The sequence below is a fragment of the Impatiens glandulifera genome, chromosome 1, assembly GCF_907164915.1.
Source record: "Impatiens glandulifera chromosome 1, dImpGla2.1, whole genome shotgun sequence".
Taxonomy (NCBI): Eukaryota; Viridiplantae; Streptophyta; class Magnoliopsida; order Ericales; family Balsaminaceae; genus Impatiens; species Impatiens glandulifera.
The window spans coordinates 159,614,468-159,632,186 of NC_061862.1; the positions used below are offsets into that span (position 1 = coordinate 159,614,468).

The window sequence follows — 17,719 nt, forward strand, 5'->3', positions numbered from 1 at the left end:
AAGAAACGGTTTGTGTCTAATTTGTATTGTACATTTCTTGTCAAAGATGATCGAGATATTGAACCTAATGTTGGAAGAAGTGAAGGGAAGGCTAGCATCTATTGGAATCAGTTTAGAGGTTTCGGAGGCAGTTATAAAGCTTATATGCGAACAAGGTTTCGACAGGAGTTATGGTGCCCGACCTCTTAGAAGGGCTGTTACCCTTATAATCGAGGATGTCCTGAGTGAAGCTATTCTTTCGGGTAAGTACAAACCAGGTGATACAGCATTTCTCGATTTGGATCAAACCGGAAACCCTATTGTTATGGATCAATCCGACAAAAATATGTATTTGACTGACACTACATCCATCTTATAATAGATGACGATGCGTGCAATCCACTATAGCCATTTTAATGTATATTCAAGTAACTTTGAAATGTATAGATAGATTATTAATAAAGGTTTTTGGATTTTATTCTAATTGTTTGTACACCATATCAATCAATATATTTGATATTTATTTGTTCCATTTCATGTGATATGATATTTAATGTGTATCCATTTATGCTAACATACACCATGTATAAAATATGGGAAAAAAAAAATGAGCTCGTATTCAATTACAATTCTAAATTCAATTACAATTCTAATGTTCGAAAAACAAATATAATAAAAAATAATTTGAATATATTATTAAAATATTAATTTGTTATATAATATATTAAGATAGCTTAGATGTTAATAAAATTTTCTCTTTTTTAAATGTCTATTTTTATTACGAAAAAATATCGGTTCTAACGTAAATATGTTAAAAGTAATGATATATACAGCACCTTTATACATTTGACAAAAAGAGAAAATATATTTTAAAAAAAATACATGAGAGCGAAAAATATTTTCTCTTTGACCAAATGAGATAGGTGCTGTATGAATGTGTTGTATAAGAGTGTTGTATATATCATTACTCATATGTTAATTTTGACCAAATGAGATAGGTGCTGTATGAATGTGTTGTACATGGGTGTTTTATATATCATTACTCATATGTTAATTTTGACCAAATGAGATAAATGCTCTATGAATGTGTTGTATAAGAGTGTTGTATATATCATTACTTATATGTTAATTTCTTTAATTCAAAAAAAAAAATATCAGTTTAAAATATTAACTTTTTAATTTTTTTTTTTAAAATATCGGTTTAATATGATAAATAATAAAATATGTTTGTTTAAAATATATATAAAAATAAATATTTATAATTACAATTTCAAAATAAAATAATAAAATTGAGAAATAAAAAAACACAATTTCATTTAATTTTCAATTCTTAAATGGTATAGTATGAGCTCCTATCTTTAATGCCCAACAAGGGGACGACTAAAAAATGGCATAACAAATGGAATAACTATTCCACTTCGTGAGTATTGTATTTCGGGTGAGTGCCTGCTAACACACCCCTTAAGCGAAATTTTTCATCAAAATAATTGATTCAACATCTGATATACATCTGAAAATCCTCACAATTCATACATGTTTCATTTGAAAATATAGTTGAAGATCATTCATTCATCAAAATAATTGATTCAACATCTGATATATATCTGAAAATTTTCTCTCACAATTCATACATGTTTCATTTGAAAATCTAGTTGAAGATCATTCATTCATCAAAATAATTGATTCAACATCTGATATACATCTGAAAATTTTCTCTCACAATTCATACATGTTTCATTTGAAAATCTAGTTGAAGATCATTCATTCAACCACTTACAAGGCCAATAAAGGAGTTCTTATCACTACTACTAGCATATGGTAAAACCAATTTCAAAGCACTAGTCCTGCAAAGAAGGGAAACAATCTAAGATGTTAGTTTGCAAGGTTTTTTCTTTTATTTTAGGATTATGATCCTATGTCTCTCAAGGTACCTGATCCATGTTTGCGGATTCATCATTCTTCCGAGTCTCTCCATCGTCGGTCGACATTTCATTTTCAGTTGTTGCGTCATCATTTATGATTAAATCCGAAGGAAGTTGTCCAGACCTCAATGCCTGGTCATAACACCAAATTATAAAAAAATAACTCAAGCTTTGGAAAAGTAAAAAGAATGCGTTATAGACTTGAGAGTGCGCACCTCTTCAAGCCTTGCTACTTCCTCAAGAGTCTGGGAATTCACAATAGCAGCCTGCAGCATGAATGAGGATAAACATGTGAGAATTAGAACACCACAATAGGAGGATCAAATCAAGGGAAACTGCGTATCTTCTAGGCGGTATACTAACGAAAATGATGCAAATAAGTCTGGATATCTAAACGAAAAAATAAAAAAAAGAGACATACATACCTTGATAGCTATGATTTGCTCTGGTGTGGGTGCTACTTTTTTAGGTGTTTGCTGCACTTCTTTACTAACAACTGCCGCTTCCTTGGGCACAAATGTCTTCACAGATTCCTTTTTAGCCTCCTCTTCGGCTTCTTTTGATGCAAACAGGTTTTGTGCCTGAATTCGTTCCTATAATCGCACAATGCATCATAATAAGTGGCAGCAATACTAAGTGAATCAAAACAAGTAACAACAATGATGAATCTAAACAGATAACCATAAATTCCAATTACATCAATTCTCATACAAAAGGCCTAAAAAGTAAAAAGGATGTTTAGCCAACAAAAAACGACCCTTAATGGATAACAGTTATCTTTTCGTCACTATCCCAACTTAAATGCGTCCTACATATCAACAACCAGTGAGAGTAAGAACTCACCTTTAGTTTGACCTTCTTAAAATCCAGCACTCGTAGCGATTTCAACTTGTGTATGACGTAGAGACGATAGTTTGGCTTCTTTGTAATGTTATTATCGAGTAAAGTAAGAAATTGAAGGTTGGGAAGTGATGCAAGGGGATCAATCTCAACCAAGTTTGTTAGTCTATTGCTGGTAAGTACCAAAGTATGCAACTTAGGAAGAAACTCTGCGAATAAAAGAGTCAAGTTAAAAAACAAGGCATCATCTGTAAAACTAGATGAACAAACAAACCATGAATCTAACCTCCGATATTTGGGTTGATACGAGTAATCCTGTTATTGTTAATCAACAAAGTAGTGAGTCGATTCATGCAGGGAAAGTTTTCGAGCTTAACAATTTCATTGTCAGACAAATCAATGGTATCAAACTGATCCTGCAATACTCGATTAAATGTGAAAGATTGAGGATTTGAGGTATCGTAGATGAAGAAGGTAATGAAATGAAACTGATTAAACTCACCTCCGTCGCACCGACGTTTTCTAAGACGGGAATCTTGTTGCCTGGTGAATGAATGAGACTGAGAATGAGAAACGAAAGATAAAAAAAAAAAAAGTGAGTAATGAAAATGGTTAAACCTCGAAGATCCAATTCACGTTCGCGTACGGCGTTGAAGAAGTGAGGGCTTGTCCAAATCAAATCCGCTGTTAATCTCACCATTGTTTTCCTCTTGTGGATTCTGAAAACCCTAAAACCCCTCAAACTGCTAGTTAGTTCAATTGAATCACTAATTATAACAATATTAAGTTTGTTTTGTTTGTGATAAATATATATTTTTAATTAAATTTTAGTTATATTAAATGATGTTTAACTTCTCAACATTTTTTTTTTAAATGTGAGAAGAAACTAAACTTATGTCTTGGTAAGTATGATTTTAAAAAATATATTTTTTTATTAAATTTTTTTATTTATATTATTATATATTAATATTTTTTAAATATTTTATTAAAAAAAAAATCACTTTTTAAAAATTTATACTTTCATTGACAAATCTTCAAATTCAGGTGGGATTAAAAAAAATCTTGATTAAAATTATTAATAAAACAAATGAATAAAGTTAATATTGTCTTATTTTATATGAGTTATAGAGGAAAATAGTGAATTAAATTGAAAAAATTAAATAAATTAAAGGATGATATAACATTTCAACGGTAAAATAAATAAACAAATAAAATTGGGTGGATCGGGCCCTAATATAGATCCGTCTAAGCATGACAATAGTACTCGTATGTCCAATACTTGTGAGTACTCGATGGTCGAATTCGAGTATTTTAAATCGGGTTTGGAGTCGAGGTCATGGATAAGAAATGAAAATGATTATCCGATCGAGTTCGTGGTCGAAAAATGTGCAAAACTCAAACTCGATATCCAAAATATTAATATTAATATATATATATATATATATATATATATATATATATATATATATATATATATATATATTTATTAAAGTTTAAAATCACATTTCAAATTTCATCATTACAAATCTACAACAAATATATTATTTAGGTTACTTATATATAGGGATGGCAATGAGGCGGTTTGAGGCGGGGAATGCATTTACCATCCCCGCACTGTTTTAATTTCGGGATTTTTTTTAATAATCTCTGTCCCGTTCGATTTTTTCGGTTTCAAAAAATTTCGCGGGACACCGTTAATAATTATTTTTTAAAAATAAAAATAAAAATTATACAATAAAATTATATAAACAATTTTTTTAATATAATATATATAGTAATATATTAAAATTTTATATTATTATAAAGAAATAACTTTACTACTCTTATAAAATATAGTGAATAAATAAATATATTGGTGATTTAATATATTTAATTATGTTTTTTTAGTGTTCGGGGTAGAATCAGTGTGAAATCGGCGCGAGTCGATGGACACAAATACCAATATCCCCGCCCCATTCCCCATTCCCGTTCGGTTTTTGGGAAAAACCGTCCCAAACGGGGCAATTCAGTTCGATTTTCGCGGAGCGATTTCAAATTATCATCCCTACTTATACCCATACTCTATTCAACGTTGTATTAATTTCTCTTTCCCCATAATATTTTTAATAACAAAATATTTAATCTCCCTACTCACTCTCTATTTTTTTTTCAAGTTTAACAATTTTTTAACTTTCTCACCATCTCTAGTTTTTTTTTTGAATTTTAATATGTAATAACATCAAAATTGTTATATTTTTAACTTTTACAACATAACTATACCATTCAAATAAGTAATATTTTCATTTATGTTTTTAATATTTAAAAAATAATAAATATAAAGTCATCTTATAGTTAGGTAATAGGGGTATTCGCCGTCAGGAATAAGATACAAATAGAGATACCCGCCGAATTTGAAGTCGAGGTTGAATAGTAAAATGAAAATCGAGTTCGGATATAGGTACTTCACTACCCGACAGGTAGAGCCTACCCGTCGTTATCATCCATAGTTCCGCCTGCTGTGTTGTAAATAATGAGATTATTTTAGCAAAATGTAAATTCAATATTGTTTTCATTCTTATCAAATTTAAGTTTATTTTATCAATTTTTCTTTACACAAATACCATTTTTTATATTGGTTTTAAATTTTTTGTAAAGTAAGTTGAATTTGAAGAGTTAATAGTACTTTTTAAAGAATTTCGTGCTAACTAATTTATGGTTTCATAAATTATATTTTTCAATTTTAGAGCAACATGTTTAATTTTGTTGAACATTTTTCATTTATAATATCCAAATAATACAAAATATAATAAAATTGAAAGGGAGGTAATGCACAATTCTGGTCCATACCATATTTGGAGGCAGAATGGATAAGCTTATATTATGTCATTTGAATTTATTTACATTTTGTTTGTTTGCTTGTCTCATTGTAAATAATTGTTATAAATAATATTATTTTATTTTTAAAAGTTTCAACCCATACATAATAATATTATTATTATTATTATTATTATAAACTCAACGAAAAAATCAACGAGAGCAAGTATAAGAATCCGACGTGGCCTGCCAGGTTATCCACACGTCCCAAAAACACTCCTATCGAGTCCCGAAACGCTTATTTCGGGACAAAAAAAGAAAAAAAAATTGTACCGAAATGACAATTTCGGAACATTTTTAAATTTCTCCCTCCAACTCATGTGCGTTTCGGGACCTGAAATGAGCGCTTTTGAGACCCGAAATGAGCGTTTTGAGTTATTTTAAAAAAATTCTCTCTTCTACCCAAATAACATGCCACGTTGATTCGTGAACTTATTTTTTTGTTGATTTTTTCGTTGAATTATATTATCTTCTATTTTATTTAATAATGTATAAAATTAATATATTTGTAAATGATTTATTTTTAATTAATTCACAACTCAAATATAGAGAAGATAAAAATTACATTTTATATATATATATATATATATATATATTCAACTATGACAACCACCACCTAAGAATGGATTGAATTTGATGGATAACAACAATATTAATAAAGTATAGAAGGTGGATCCGGACAATCTTAGCCAATTTTCTTGGGAATCCCAATTCATTTTCATTTCTTATTGTATAAATTCAACCATGTCTAATAGACCCTTAAGAACATATCATCAAAAACAATAACAATGGCAACTACTGTTGGGAGAGGAACACAGAGCATGAACATCTACATAAAGTAAGCAGTTATCTAGAACTCATGTTCTTCCTTAATTGGATTTTCTTTAAATGTTGTACAATAATTAATTAAAATTACTTATATATATATATGTACTTTAATTCTTGATCATTTGAAGGCCAATTATGAGAAAGGCAGCGTACCATAAGAAAGGGAATCCCGGTGAAACAGTGAAAATGAATGGAGGAGAGGAACTGGAAATGAAAGGAAAGGGTTTCGCCGTTGGCGCCGGAGATCATCAAAACGTCGTCGTCGACGGGAATCCAGAGTGGGTTCCCGATCACCGGACGGGAATTTTCTATCCAAAAGGTCAAGAGAAGGTCATTGCAGATGTTCCTCTGTCAGCTGCCGGAAAAGATGATGTCAGAATCAATTGGTTTTCCAACCATGAGGATTTCATTTGACCATCTCTGCATGCATATGCATCATTAATTAATATATATCTTTGATTTATTAATGTTATTTCATCTCTTAATTTCAAATAATTAATAAATTGGAATAAAAGTCTATCACAAATTACTTTTTATAAAATTAATTACCAGATCGATAAGGAAATACCTCAACAAATGTTTGATCAATAATTCAATCCACTACCAAAAACATGTTTTGTAAATAATATTAAAATCAAATAAATTGCAACATATTTTTACAACTTAATAATTAGCTTTTAATCTATTTTTACAATTATTATTATAAATGGCAAAATTCAACAATAAAAATAATTATTTAATATATATTTAAACACTTTTTGATGTCTTTGTTAACTTAATATCATTATAATATTAATGTTTATAAATTAAATATATGAATGTATCTGGATATTTCCATTCAATATTTATAATATCCTTCTTTCTCTTATAAAATTTTCATAATACTCTTTTTTTTTTTTATATACGTTGTTATAACATTAATTTAAATTGAGAAATGATTAGGTGAGGGAATGACTTGGCATAATCTTATTCGCTGAAAAAATTAAATAATATCTACTTTTACATTTTCCAACCAATGAAGGTGATGTTATGTCATTCCCTCACCAAATTTCCTCTCTCTATCACTCCTCATTTAAATTATAATGTTATTAATAAGAATGAGCTATAATATATATATATATATATATATATATATATTATAAAATTAAGAAGAACTAGGATGACACCTTATAGACATGAGACTTCGCTTCAATTTAGAATGTGACATTTTGATCTTTTAAACTGTCTTTTACAATTACTTGGTGGGTTAGACATTTCATTTTTAATTTAAAATATTTTTTAATAATATAACAACAATACCAAATTTTAACTAATTTAATTAAGTACATTTTTAACTAATAAAATAAAGGAAAGAACTTATTTAAACGCATTCTTTGTAGAACTAGTATAACTAGCCCATAAAAACGTATGAACTATTAAAAGTTCAATTTTTATTAAATAATTTGGTGATTAGAACATCGAAAGCGATAATTCTAAGTCAATCGAATTATATGGATAAGATCCTTAAAATTTTTAACAAGGATGATTCTACATTGGTTAAGACTCTGATAGATACGAGTCGACATCTATCTAAAAATAGTGGAAGGAGTGTTTCTCAATTAGAATATTCTCGAATAATAGAGAGTTTAATGTACTTAATCGGTTGTGTAACACCATCAATAGTCTATGCAGTAAACAAACTAAGTAGATATACGAGTAATTTGAGTAATAAACATTGACATAGGTATTTGAGAAATACTCGTAATTATGGTCTATACCAGACGAGACATCATGTTGTTATCAAAGGATACACTAATGCTAATTAGATTTTAGATATGAAAGACTCTAAGTCAACAAGTACTTGGATGTGTAACCATATCTTAGAAATCTTCTAAACAAACTATTATTGCTAAATCCACGATGAAATCTGAATTTATAACTATTGACAAGTGTGGTGAAGGAGTTGAATGTCTACATTTATTTAAAAAAATATTTCAATGTGGTCTAAGCCCGTACCAACAATTTCTATTCATTGTGTAGTCAATCTGCAATCAGACGAACTAAGAGTCATATGTATAATGGTAAATCTAGACATATACGCCGTAGACATAATATCATTAAGCAATTACTCTCTACTGAAATTATCTCAATTAATTACGTAAAATCAAAAGATAATATTAAGGTTAAATAAAAGAGTTTGTGTTAAAATCCTCACAAGGAATGAGACTTAAGTATATAATAAGTTAGTATGAATGGAACTCAACCTATGATGACTAAAGATTCCAAGAACTAGGTTCAACGGGACAACCTAATTGTACTAAACTTGATAGATTGTTATGAGTGAAAAATAATACGATAAAATAGTATTTTGGGAAAGGATAAACACACAGTCTTTTAATGATTCTTTGTTAACAAAAAGATCATCTATGTGAGAGAGAAATGGGGTTGAAAGAATTGCACGGCTCAATTCTAGTATAATTTTTTTTGAATTTTTTAAATATTTTTTGTATAATTATATTTTCATTTGATTTTCAAAAACTATATTTCTATAATTAAATGAACATCAAATTTAGTTGAAAAAAAAATATATTAAATTTTAAGAGACAAAGTAAATACCTTCAAAATTAGTCTAACATATATTCCACCTAGATATTTGTATAGAAAAAGTAGCTAAATATTTGTATAGAACAAGTCTCCTTGAAAATATTGATTAACCTAAACTTTTTGTCTTTTATTTTTTATTATTTTTTATTATTAAATTATTTTAATTAAATAATAATAATTTTATTCTTTTACATAAATTTTTAATATTTTTTCTTGAAAAAAGTAAATGTATATTAAAATTTCTATTATTACACTAGTAAAAAAAAGCTTCATTAACGACGACAAATGCCGACGGGAATAAAAATCGTCAGTATATAGCACACCATTGCCGACCAAAGCAATAGTGGTAGGTATTTGGGGTTTAATAACGACCACTTAAAAAACTCTTAGTATTTGCGGCTTAATCACGGCCACTTAAAAGGCTCTCGGTATTGTAACCACTATAGCGATAATATTAAGCACTCGTTATACTTCCTTAGTTTTAAATAAAAGGTAATATAATTACATATATCATATATTTTCAAATTAATATACTCTATATCAATTTGCTGTATTATCATAAAATTTAAAATTATTTATTAAATTTTTAATACATATTTTTTAACTCAATATCTTATTTGTATCTTATTTACATTATTTTTGTTCATAAAAAATATTTATAAACTAGATTTATTCTTAAAAAATATAACTAAATGAGATTTATTGGTAAATAAATTAACAAGTATAATTAGCTTGTTTGATTTGGTTTGGTTTTATTTTTAATGGAAATTAACTATGTTAATAATTAATGTTAATTTTAGAAAAAAATTGATTTAAGAAAACAATTTTTTATTATATTCCACCCAAATCATATAATATTATATATATATATAATATATTTTTAACAGTTTCCTATCAATTTGGGGCAACATTAATTATCCGCTTTTAATATATATTAATATAAATTTTTATTTATATTTGACTGTGTAAAATATATAAGTACAAAATAAACGTGAAACTTACATAAAATTTGAGAGTGAGATTGACTGCGTTGCGCGAGGAAATTAGGGTAAAGTGATCTTAGTCTCCATTCCGATACCCTCCTTCTCGAGCTATGGTCTACCAAAATTATTGATTTATGCAGAAACAACTGTTAACTACGCAGCTGCAAGATTCTGTATTCACGTCCAAGCTTGTATATCTCTGTTCAATCTATTGTCTGAAAAAAGAGACTGTAATCTTCATTGAAGACTGTAATTGATCGATTTGAAAGGGACACCGGTTCTTCATTGATACGGCATGCCTGCAGAATGGGAACCTCATTCTCATTGTTGGATCGGTTGGCCTGTGAGTTCAATCCACACACACTCTAACAATCTATATGTATTTCTATTTTATTCGCCTAAATCAGATTTGCACTTTGTAGTTTGGTTAAATGGGAGAAGCTAAAGTCCAAACATGATTGATGTATAAACGGGTAGGACAATACAAAAATATCATTTGAATTTATGAAGTTATTTTTATTTTACAGGACGTCTGAATAACTGGAGAGACAATGCAATCAATGGTCAATGTGCATTTGTGGAAGTTGCATCGGCCATATCAAAGTTTGAGCTAGTGACTGTCTGTGCTAGTGTTGCACAGGTTAGTTGAATGAACCATTTCCTGTCCTACCCACCTTTCAAACAATTTTTCCCAAACTACCCACCTTTTCATTACATTCCCAAACTACCCACCTTTCTCTCTCTAAATCATTAATCAACCCATTAATTAACTCACTCTCTATCTTAACCACTAATTAACTCTCTCTCTCTCAACCCATTAATTAACTCATCTCTCTTTCAACTATTAATTAATATCCTCACTTTTAAACTATTAATTAATTCAATTAAAATATATTATATAAATATTAAAATAAAATAACACATATATTTTATTTTTATTTAAATCTATAAATATAATATATATAGTTCAAATTAAATACACTAAATTAAATAATTTAAATAGCTATTATAAATTAAAATAAAATAGAATACATTACTTACATAAACGGGAACTTGAAATAAAATATATTACATAAACATTAAAATAAAATACATTATATCACAATAAAATACATAACATAAACATTACAATAAAATAAAATACATAATAAATATTAATCACGTTCAATATACAATAAAATGCATATTTTATAAATAATAAATATTAATCACGTTCAATATACAATAAAATGCATATTTTATCTTTATAATTCAATTTTTTTTTATTTGAAACTGCGACGTTTAATGACCTTCAAAATGGTCAAACTTATTGTCAAAGGTCAAGAGAATTATTTGAAACTGTTGAGAAAAAAACATCATCACACAAGGTTATTCCATACAATGAACAAAGAGAAGTGTTCGAAATCGTTACTGCAAAATACAGAACCATAAATGGATATTGGAAGGGTGGTAACAAACATAATGTGGATTTATATAGAAGTTTTTGCTCTTGTGGAAAATGGAGTAGATATCATAAAATTGAATTATAAAGATAAAATATGCATTCTATTGTATATTGAACTGTGATTAATATTTATTATGTATTTTATTTTATTGTAATGTTTATGTTATGTATTTTATTGTGATGTAATGTATTTTATTTTAATGTTTATGTAATATATTTTATTTCAAATTTCCGTTTATGTAATGTATTCTATTTTATTTTAATTTATAATAGCTATTTAAATTATTTAATTTAGTGTATTTAATTTGAACTATATATATTATATTTATAGATTTAAATAAAAATAAAACATATGTGTTATTTTATTTTAATATTTATATAATATATTTTAATTGAATTAATTAATAGTTTAAAAGTGAGATATTAATTAATAGTTGAAAGAGAGAGAGGAGTTAATTAATGGGTTTAGAGAGAGAGAGAGTTAATTAGTGGGTTAAGATAGAGAGTGAGTTAATTAATGAGTTAATTAATATTGTAGAGAGAGGATGTGGGTAGTTTGGGAATGGGAATGAAAAGATGGGTAGTTTGGGAAAATTTGTTTGAAAGGTGGGTAGGACCGGAAAGGGTTCTAGTTGAAGGAGAAAATGGATTTGCATTTGCATATCCAATTCTTGATTTATTTTCGTATCCTTATTCATGGCAAAATGTAAGGTTGATTGAAATGAGCTTGAATGATTCTTGACTTCGTGATACAGGGCCAACAGTATGTTTTATCTCTTCTCTTCTCTTTGAGGCATTTGATGTGTTTATTATAGAATACTTTTTTTTTCAAACATCCATTGAACTACTGAAATGAAGTTATCTTAATCTTAGCTTGTTGTTAAAGAAACCAAATCCACAAGCGATTCAGAGACTAATGTTGCTGTGATTGATTGGGAATTCAACATTTATGGGGTAAGATGGGTCAATTTTATTTTAATATTCACTTTTTTACTGTCTGTCTTTTAAAACCAGAATCTCCGTATTAGAGTTAAAGGCCTAATATTTTTCTAAGAAGGTGAATTTTATAAAATAAAATAATTGTGAATGCAAAGTGCTTTAATATTTGAAGGGGGTCTTCACATTCCAAACTTCCCCTATAAATTATCATATATATATATAGAGAGAACTCTAATAATCCAGATTTCCTATTCCGGAACATTAATACCTAGCTATTCGGCATATGTAACATGTATTGTTGTAGTAAATAAGGTAAAGATGGATCCTCAATAGAATATCTTCCGAATGAGGTTAAAACTTGTGTTAAAAATTAGAATTAGTTAAAAATGTGTATAAAATGTAAGTAGTACATTAATGAATATGATAAGAAAGATGTGATCTGGAATTTTATTTATCAATTTGTTTCTTATTTAGTAAATATAATTGGCAAGGTTAAATAGGTGCTTCATCATTTAATAATAAGTTTTGTCCTGTTAATTGGATTAGAGAGGCATTATAGCTATCTGTTTTTATCACAAATTTATTTTTTCAAGTTATTTGGGTCATTAATGCTCTTCTTATTGCTTGTTTAAGATATGTATATAATTTAATATATATTTTCATTGTTTAGTTATGATATTTTCTGTCAGATAAATTCAGACCGGTTCAAATAAACCTAACTTAAACAACCTTCCATGCAGGAACAAGGAACCGGACCGGATGAACAAAAGAACTGACTGAAGAAACCTAACCGGTCAAGCTATCAAACCGATCAAGAGTATTCGGAACGTGACCGCACAAAGGAAGGATCGGCCAAAGCTCAAAACCGGAACCATCAAACAGCCGATCATCCACAAGACAAGAATAACCGGAAGAAGTCCGGTTACATCACTACCAAAACACATTCGGCCAAGTCAAATGACCGACCAGTACAAGAAGATATTTTGGGTATCTGTTGAGAATGATACCAAAGGAACAGACTGAATACTTCCATATCCATGCAAGTCTGAGGAAAGACTGTAGGCTGCAGAAAAACAGTACTACCGGATCCTTCTACTTCGGGATAAGCCAGAAAGGAAATCTTCAAAGTACAGACAACTGTCCAAACAGACAGTGCCTACATTGAGTAAAAGACAAACCCAGCAGGTCTGTCTTACAAACCGGAAGAACAGACCGGCAGGTCTGAGACGACCGCAGGTCTGAACCTCTGAGACACTGAATCACTGCACCGCTGATCAGCCAATCAGATTCAATGCAGTGAAATATGACCGTTGGCATATTTCACCTATAAAAGGAGGCAATTGCAGAAGAGTAAATGTGGGACACAGAGGGACATCAAGGGACATACATTGAGATAACGAAAGCTAAGAGCATTTACTACAAGTGATAACAGTGTGCTATTCTAGAAAGCCTAAGTGTTGAAATTTAAAGTGTGTTCTACAATTTCGGTGTAAATTGTAAGAGTGTTATCGAGCAGAAAATAAGTCTCGATCGGCTTGTACTTGTATTCCTTAGTGAATATCCTTCTCGCGGTTTCGAGAGGAAGGGGTGACGTAGGAGTTTTATCTCCGAACATCCATAAACTCTTTTGTGTTATTTACTTTCTGCTGGCTTCATTACATAACCGACTAACTTAACCATACCGCTGCTCCAAACCGACTCTATACTAACCATACCGAATATCCAGATTACCGAAACCGACCCACCATCTCCAAATCTTCATCATCCGAAACCGACCGTTCCTATCATACAAGCGTACCGCTTCAACCTGAAAGCAAACCTCTTCCGCGCTTGAACCTAGTTCAAGGGTTTGTGACAGGTTGTGTAGTATTGAAACCCCGGTGTTAATCTCTAACCGGATTAACCACCACCCTACGAGTAAGAACCGCTAACCGGTCCAACCCCCGGTCCACCAGCGGCGACCTAGATCCTAACATTTTCATTTTCAAATTTTTTTTTGGATGATTAAGAGTTGATGAAGGTTGCTATATAGATTGGAGTTTTGACAATCTTTTGGTAAGTAAGGTCAGTGAAGTTTTGATCTTGTGAAAGTATACAATTCAGTTACATGTTCTTTCATTCTTCAATTATTTTGCTGATTTTTCATCCCTTTTCTTTGTTTTAGATTTTGGATGTTGAACAAGTTCCTAAATTAACACTCTATCATAATTGAAGATGGAAGCATTCATGTAGATGGACAAGGTATGATTTCCTATTCTACAAAGTGTTTTTTTTGTCTTGTTTTACTAATACTAGGCCTAAGTCAAGTACACTTACCAAGAACTTGCTTGACAGTCTAAATAGATTTGCTGGAAATTTAAAGCAAGCTTCAGAAAGTGATGTCTTCATTGAGCGATCAGTTAGAGATAATTTATCTCTTATGTCAATCCTTAACAAGCATCCAGTAAGTAATTATATTTTACTGTGAGAGCTTTCTTCAATTTCTGTCTTGACCTTCAAATTTATCGGTGTGATGTTGTGCTAGCCTTCTCCAAGAAAAAAACGTTGGTCTAAAAACTTAATACTAACATGTCTAAATTGATGTTTTCAGATTGAATCTGCCCTTCCTATATTGTCGAGGCCCATTATGAGACTAGATGCAAATAAAGATGCCGTGATTGGGGTCTTAAAGCAAAGCTTAGTAAGTTCAATTTACTCCATATTTTTAGTGCACAAAATGCAGTATTAATATTTTTCTAATTTGGACATTCATTTGATAGTAATAATGGATGGAGTAAATGAGAAGTGCCATGAAGATCTATTGATACAATAACTAGTTTCCTAATATAATTTATCAACCTTGTAGCTTTGCTGAATCGTCCTTCAGAAACTTAGAATTCATGTTCTAGAGTTTAACTTCCTCCGAACTTATAAGTTAGGAAACTCAAAATAATTGTAGCTTGTTACTTCTCTACAAATATAGCAATAAAACCAATTATGATTCATTTAACTCAGGGATCTTGTTATTTTTACAAGTAGCAATTATCCAAATTAAACATATGAGTTTCAATTATTGTAGGTTGTTAAATGCGACCTTCTTATTTGGTGAGTGCTAACAATTAAAATTATATTTGGCATTTTACTTTTGTTTTTCCTGTATTGATTAGTCATTCTCCATTTTGACTATTTCTTTCATCTTTTACTACTCTTCCTTCTTATTGTAGAGGCAATCGGTGAATCTTGGTGCCCAATGAACATGAATTGAAAGACATGCTTACAAAGATGAAGAGAAAAGTATGTTTATTACACATTTTTCCCTAACCCTACTTTTCTTAATAGGATTGCTATATATGATTACAATCTTTGTTCTTTCTCCATTCGTTCTAATGAAGATCATTTGATAAAAAATGTTTAAAATCACCTAATTATTTAGAATTAGTTCAAATTAAGCTAAAACATCTTATTTATTTCTTATGTTATAAATAAATTAAGTCTGGACTCAATTTAGAGCGTCCAAAAGACAAATTAAAAGAGTAAATAGACTTTTAGTATTTTTCGAGTAATTGGAGTTTAGACAACATTTATTGTTTAGAACCGTAACAGATTCGACACTTACAATTCATTAACACTAAGTTTTCAGTGTTATCAAACACATTTTTGGTTGAAAGGTTCAAATGTAATACCATATATCTTTCATTTTCAGGAATCTCAATATTTTATAGCTATAAACTGGAAAGTAAGAGCAATTGCACACTAGAAAGTTACTACTATCATTATATTATTTTATAGTTGTTAACATTCTAATCTATGTTGTTGTTAGCTACAAGTTGCGAATTTTAATTGTTTGGCTTTTAACTATTTTCTGCGTCACAAATTTAAATTGCTTGGCATATAGTTGATCTTTGTAGTTCAGAATCGAGCAAATAGAATGATCCAATAGATGTGTAAGATTTGTGCATAATTCACTTTTTTTTTTTGTTCAGGTGGACGAAGTAGATCATGTTGGTGTGTTTTAAGGAGAATTCATTTGAACTGGGAAGTGGAACCGATAAATTTTCTCTTGAAAGTTTTTCACTTTCTTTGTCTAAAATTGTTCATTTTGTTAAAACTGTTAAACAATTTCGATTTATTTTTGTTGTAAAGAAATATTTATGACATAATTACTGTTTAATGGTAAGTTAGAAAATAGTTTATTAAAACTTTGAAATTAAATATTTTTTAATATTTAATGTTTAGTTTATGTTTTAAGAATATAATTTATTTAGTTTTAATATTTTATAAAAAATGACATTATAAATAGAGGTTACTCAATGTTAAGGGTAAGAGTGGTCGCCATAGAACATTCTATGGCGACGGTAAGAGTTGTCGTCATAGAGCATTTTATAACGACAGTAAGAGTGGTCGTTATAGAGTCTTCTATGGCAACAGTGAGAGTGGTCGTTATAGAGTCTTATATGGCGACGGTGAGAGTGGTCGTTATAGAGTCCTTTATGGCGACGGTAAGAGTAGTCATTAAAGAATCCTCTATTGCGACGGTGATAGTGGTCGTTATAGAGTCCTCTATGGCGCCGGGCAAATACCGACAACTTTTACCGTCGTTATTGAGCTTTTTTTACTAGTGTTAATTATACATATAATTAAATTAATATATCTATATATATATATATCTATATATATATATATATAACTTTTAAAAATTATAAAAATATTATATGTATAAAAAAATTATATATATATTTAAATTATATATTATTATAAAAAACTAAAAAGAGAAATAACTACTTAAATTTTATTTTTTAATTAAAATATTAAATAAAGAAATTAAAAAGAGATGGTTACCAATCATATTTTCAAGTCATTTGTCCAAATATTTCGGTCCCATTATTATCACTATTTTAATTAATTATTATTGCCATTAGTTTTATTTTAACAAACACAATAATATATATACTGTATCGTACTTGTGAGAATATAATCCAAAACAAACATTTTCATGTGTGATTTCACAATGATTCCCAATTTGATGAAGTTGACAAAAGCAATCACTTATCCGATGATAATTTTGGCTGAAAGGATGCAATGGGTATTGATGTTCTCCATCACTAAATCTAATATTCCAAAGAAGTCCGAGTTCGAGTCATCGAACTCAGTCTTCTTTTGCGAAATATGTCTAGAAGGAAAAGCTGAAAATCGAGATGATCAGAATCAAAACATGCTCTCATTCCTTCTGCTCTGTTTGCATTAGCAAACATATCAATTTTAAGATCCAAGAGAATGTCACAAATTGGCGGACCTAAAGGGGCCTCCTCCAACTAGGGTAAAACTTTAAAGATATTTTATATATATATTTACCAAATAAGGCTTTGTTC

General features: G+C 29.2%; 3 protein-coding genes across 3 annotated transcripts; 2 read left to right on the forward strand and 1 right to left on the reverse strand.

Moving 5' to 3' along the window:
* Positions 1-19: 19 nt before the first annotated feature.
* LOC124920459 (chaperone protein ClpD, chloroplastic-like) lies at positions 20-463 on the forward strand. The gene has a single exon (XM_047460951.1). The coding sequence runs from the start codon at positions 47-49 to the stop codon at positions 356-358; it is 312 nt and encodes a 103-aa protein (XP_047316907.1). The 5' UTR covers positions 20-46; the 3' UTR covers positions 359-463.
* A 1,230-nt stretch (positions 464-1,693) lies between these two features.
* LOC124918665 (U2 small nuclear ribonucleoprotein A'-like) lies at positions 1,694-3,493 on the reverse strand. Its single transcript, XM_047458702.1, has 8 exons — positions 3,360-3,493; positions 3,244-3,284; positions 3,028-3,157; positions 2,745-2,950; positions 2,327-2,494; positions 2,117-2,167; positions 1,911-2,033; positions 1,694-1,823 (listed from the first exon to the last, which is right to left on the reverse strand). The coding sequence occupies exons 1-8, from the start codon at positions 3,439-3,441 to the stop codon at positions 1,818-1,820; spliced, it is 807 nt and encodes a 268-aa protein (XP_047314658.1). The 5' UTR covers positions 3,442-3,493; the 3' UTR covers positions 1,694-1,817.
* A 2,889-nt stretch (positions 3,494-6,382) lies between these two features.
* Positions 6,383-6,836, forward strand: LOC124913411. The gene is made up of 2 exons (XM_047453994.1): positions 6,383-6,432; positions 6,551-6,836. Exons 1-2 carry the CDS (start codon positions 6,383-6,385, stop codon positions 6,834-6,836), a joined length of 336 nt encoding a protein of 111 aa, XP_047309950.1.
* The last annotated feature ends 10,883 nt before the right edge of the window (positions 6,837-17,719 follow it).